General features: G+C 62.8%; 1 protein-coding gene across 1 annotated transcript in view; it reads right to left on the bottom strand.

The window, feature by feature from the left end:
- The window catches only part of LOC113202512 (pro-resilin-like), a 14,016-nt gene that overhangs the window by 2,261 nt on the left and 8,240 nt on the right, over window positions 1-3,515 (bottom strand). Inside the window, exon 2 of the mRNA XM_026416774.2 lies at window positions 1,837-1,952. Coding sequence (XP_026272559.1) covers window positions 1,837-1,952 — 116 coding nt within the window. The remainder of the gene's footprint in view (window positions 1-1,836; window positions 1,953-3,515) is intronic.

Raw genomic sequence — 3,515 nt, 5'->3', positions numbered from 1 at the left:
CGACTCATTTGGCGCGGGTTGGTCTCGGCTTATCGTGGCGCGTCGAAGACGATCTCCTGGGGTCGGTAAGAGAGGATCGCCCCCCCCCCCCCCCCGTGTCGACGGAAGTGGCCAAAGTGGTCGGGCCGACCGGTATATATCGCGCGCAGCCGGTGGGGAAACGAATCGCCGTTTATTTAAGTCGCGTTTTACACAAGTTTTGTGTCGCGTGAAACCCGACGACGACGATTAGCGGGGCGCCGCGGCCGCGGCCCCACTGACATAATATCTTCACTACTGAAATTGTAATATTGTGGTTGGCCAACCCCAACAGGTTTCTAATCAAACTCGTTCTGTGAGTGGGCGGCCGGGGCGGCAGGGCGCCGCGCCGAAGGTGTCGCTCGTGCTGCTCGGGAATATACGAGGGTGTCATGCAAATGAGAGGCACACTGTTGGACACTTCTGGCCGGCCGGCCCGTCATCATTGCAACACGGACCGTCACACGGACCGTCACACGGTCCGTCACGTGGACCGTCACGCGGACCGTCACACGGACCGTCACACGGGCCGTCACACGTACCGTCACACAGACCGTCACACGGACCGTCACACGGACCGTCACACGGACCGTCACACGGACCGTCACACGGACCGTCACACGGACCGTCACACTTGCGCCCCGTTTAATACCCGGCAACAGTGTTTGCCGACCGCCCATTGTGAAGTGTTTGACCAAACGCCCTGCTCTGCTAAAGGGATTCGCTGACTCACTCGCTGCTCTGCCTCGGCGGCGCCCGCGTTGCTGCCCCTCGCTGCTCTCATTGTCCGCCGCGTTACCCAACGACTGGACCTCCGCGCCGCGGGACCAACGAGTTGCCGGGCCCGACCGGGCCTCGTCGCCGAAAGGGCTGCCGAGGACGGGACCACCTGGGGAGGACGCGCCCGAGGGCCGGCGAGAACCTCCTAGCCGTCGATGTACCCGTCATTGCAGTACTTGAGCAGGGGGGCACGCCCCTGCCGCCGGAGCCTTTGCCGGGGCCCCCCTCTCGGGGTTACATCATTTGTGAATAACTTGCCGGCGAGTAACGGACTTGACTCCTACTATTACGGCGGATAACTGTCGGTGATGACACCGGAATTTCGCGTCGAGCCGCGCGTGCGGCCCTGCCTGCGGGAGGACGAAGAGGAGGAGGAGGAGGAGGGGGGCGGGTCGGCCAGGCGTCGGGGGCCGCGTGCCGCTCGCGACCAGGAGAGGATTATCCGCCGCGATTTATCCCAATCAGGGGGGCATTATCTCGGACGGTAACGGCCGCCGCCGCCCTGACCCGGCTGACGCCCGGCTGACGCCCGCCGACGCGCCTCGCGGTAGCACCTTGTTAGGCCGACTCGCATTCTCGCATTATTGCTATGCAGGCGGGCACAGCGGGGCGCCCGGCGGGCCACTCCATCCTCGCGGGTTCGGGACTCGCGACACTAATGGGGAAACCTTATACTACTTTGTGGCGGACAAGCAGGCGGACGCGTCGCCGACACGACGACATCGAGGAGGAGGTGGAGGAGGAGGAGGAGGAGGCTGGCGAGCGTCGCGCCCGGGATGTGTCCGTGCGGCCCGGCGCGTCCCCCGTTTATCGCATCACCACCGCGTCGACCCCGTTTCCCTCGACCGGGGCTCTCTCCCGCAAATCAGCAGCAGCCCGCGCTGCCGAGGACGAAACGAAGAGAGGACGACGTCATCGGGGCGTCACCCGGGCCGGACGGGCCTCGACGCCGATGTCGTGTTCCGTCGCAAAGCCGGCGACAGCCGGGAAGTGGAGGCGGCGTCTCGGCCGTCCAGCTGGTCGCGGCGACTCTCTTACCTGTCGTAGTTGTAGCCGTTGCTGCCGCCGGAGGTCGGTGGCAGGTACTGGTTGTTGGGCGGCTCGGCGCGCGTCAGAGCGACCGCAGCCAGTAGGGTGCTCACTGCCACCGCGACCTGCCACAGAGAAAGAAAAGTTGTTGGTGTTATTGTTGTTGTTGTCGTTGGTTTTGCTGTTGTTGTTGTTCTTGTTGCTGCTGCTAGTAGCGCCGCTGCGATGCTTCACGGTTCGAGTAATCGATCTCCATCAAGCCGCGGGCAGGCACGCACGTCCAACGCACAGGGTACCTCACGAGGTACCTCCTGGCCCGCCGACGGCGCCGTGTGTGCAAGCGAGCGAGAGGTGCGAGCGGAGAGAGAGAGAGAAAGACAGAGAAAGAGGATGAGAGAGACAGAGAGAGGCCGTGAACTCTCGGCACTGCGCTCGCCTCATAAAGCATCATCGCGGACGCCGCGGCTGGCGCGGGGCTCGCGGCCGCTCGCCGACCTCCTATGATTGGTGGGCGGGGCTTGCCCTATCGGGTTTTCTCGGGTCCCTATGGATTTCTTTCGCTTATACCGTGACCATCGTCGGATTTATTTTTTGTTTGGTTTTTGAATTGCCCGCATCTCGCAGGTCGGAAGGACGAAGCCATCATATACCCCCGCCTTCGAGTATTCAGCAGCCTTCAACAGGACGCATTAGGGATCGTCCCGAAAGTATGTCGGCTTTTCTTGTATCTATTCGGCAAATAACGTGAGCTCGACGCCTGCGAGACTCGGGGTAGGCCTCACCGCAGTACTCGCATGCGCTCCAGGCCAGATGTGGCCTACCCACCAGGCGCTACGAGAGCTTCCGTAGGCTGAACTGGGTCAGTTCGTTACGGTGAATGACAGACGTACTTTCTGGATGATCCCTAAAGAGGACGAGGGCACGGGGGATCTGCACGTAACCCGGCCAGGACCCCCAGGACCACCCAACGTCAGGCAGCAGCCCCAGACCCACCGAGTATTGACTACGCTCTACGCTGCTTTGTGCTACCTCAAATGAGTGAGTTACCAAAACAAAATCTGCAAGAGTCTTGTTTATGTGGCGGAAAGGAGGGACGACGAGGGCCAGTCAGTCGCGAAGCGTTCTGGCTCGCAGGGTGATGATGCAAGATGACTGGCAGCCACGCGTGTTGTCCGATCGACTTAGTTAGATAAATAAGGTTCCCGATGACTCTATTCGACTGATGCAATAACTCCGAGCAGGCCCGCTGTGCGTTATCTCGCGGGCCGCGGATCTCCATCGCGGTCGTGTCTCATCACCGTGACCGTGCTGTTCGGCCGGGCGTGGCACCTCCTCGCCTTGGCGCCGCCACATGGCGCGGCCGGGTTAAGTCAGGTTAGGGTCGGGCCCCGCCGCTCCGCCCGCCGCGCCGCCAAGGCGATTGACTTGTCAGGCGGCGGTAATTAGCGTGGCCGCCAGGGTCCCCCGCCGCCCCCGGCTGCTGTGCTGTGGGAAGCGCACACCACTTCCAGCAGCGCGGCGGCGCCGAGCGAATGGTAATGCCCACCCGGGCCAGGCCCGGCCCAGCCAGACCCGCTCCATTCAGAGCTCGGCGCGCACCATCCGTCACGGAGGCGCCGGCGGAGAGGCGCCAACGGCGATAACGTTCGGGACGGGACGTTTATTTCTTTTTCTTCGTCATTTTTTTG

The sequence above is a fragment of the Frankliniella occidentalis genome, unplaced genomic scaffold, assembly GCF_000697945.3.
Source record: "Frankliniella occidentalis isolate FOCC.00 unplaced genomic scaffold, Focc_3.1 Scaffold209, whole genome shotgun sequence".
Classification (NCBI taxonomy): Eukaryota; Metazoa; Arthropoda; class Insecta; order Thysanoptera; family Thripidae; genus Frankliniella; species Frankliniella occidentalis.
Note: the sequence above shows the minus strand (reverse complement) of the source record. Positions and strands in the feature narration are given on the sequence as shown.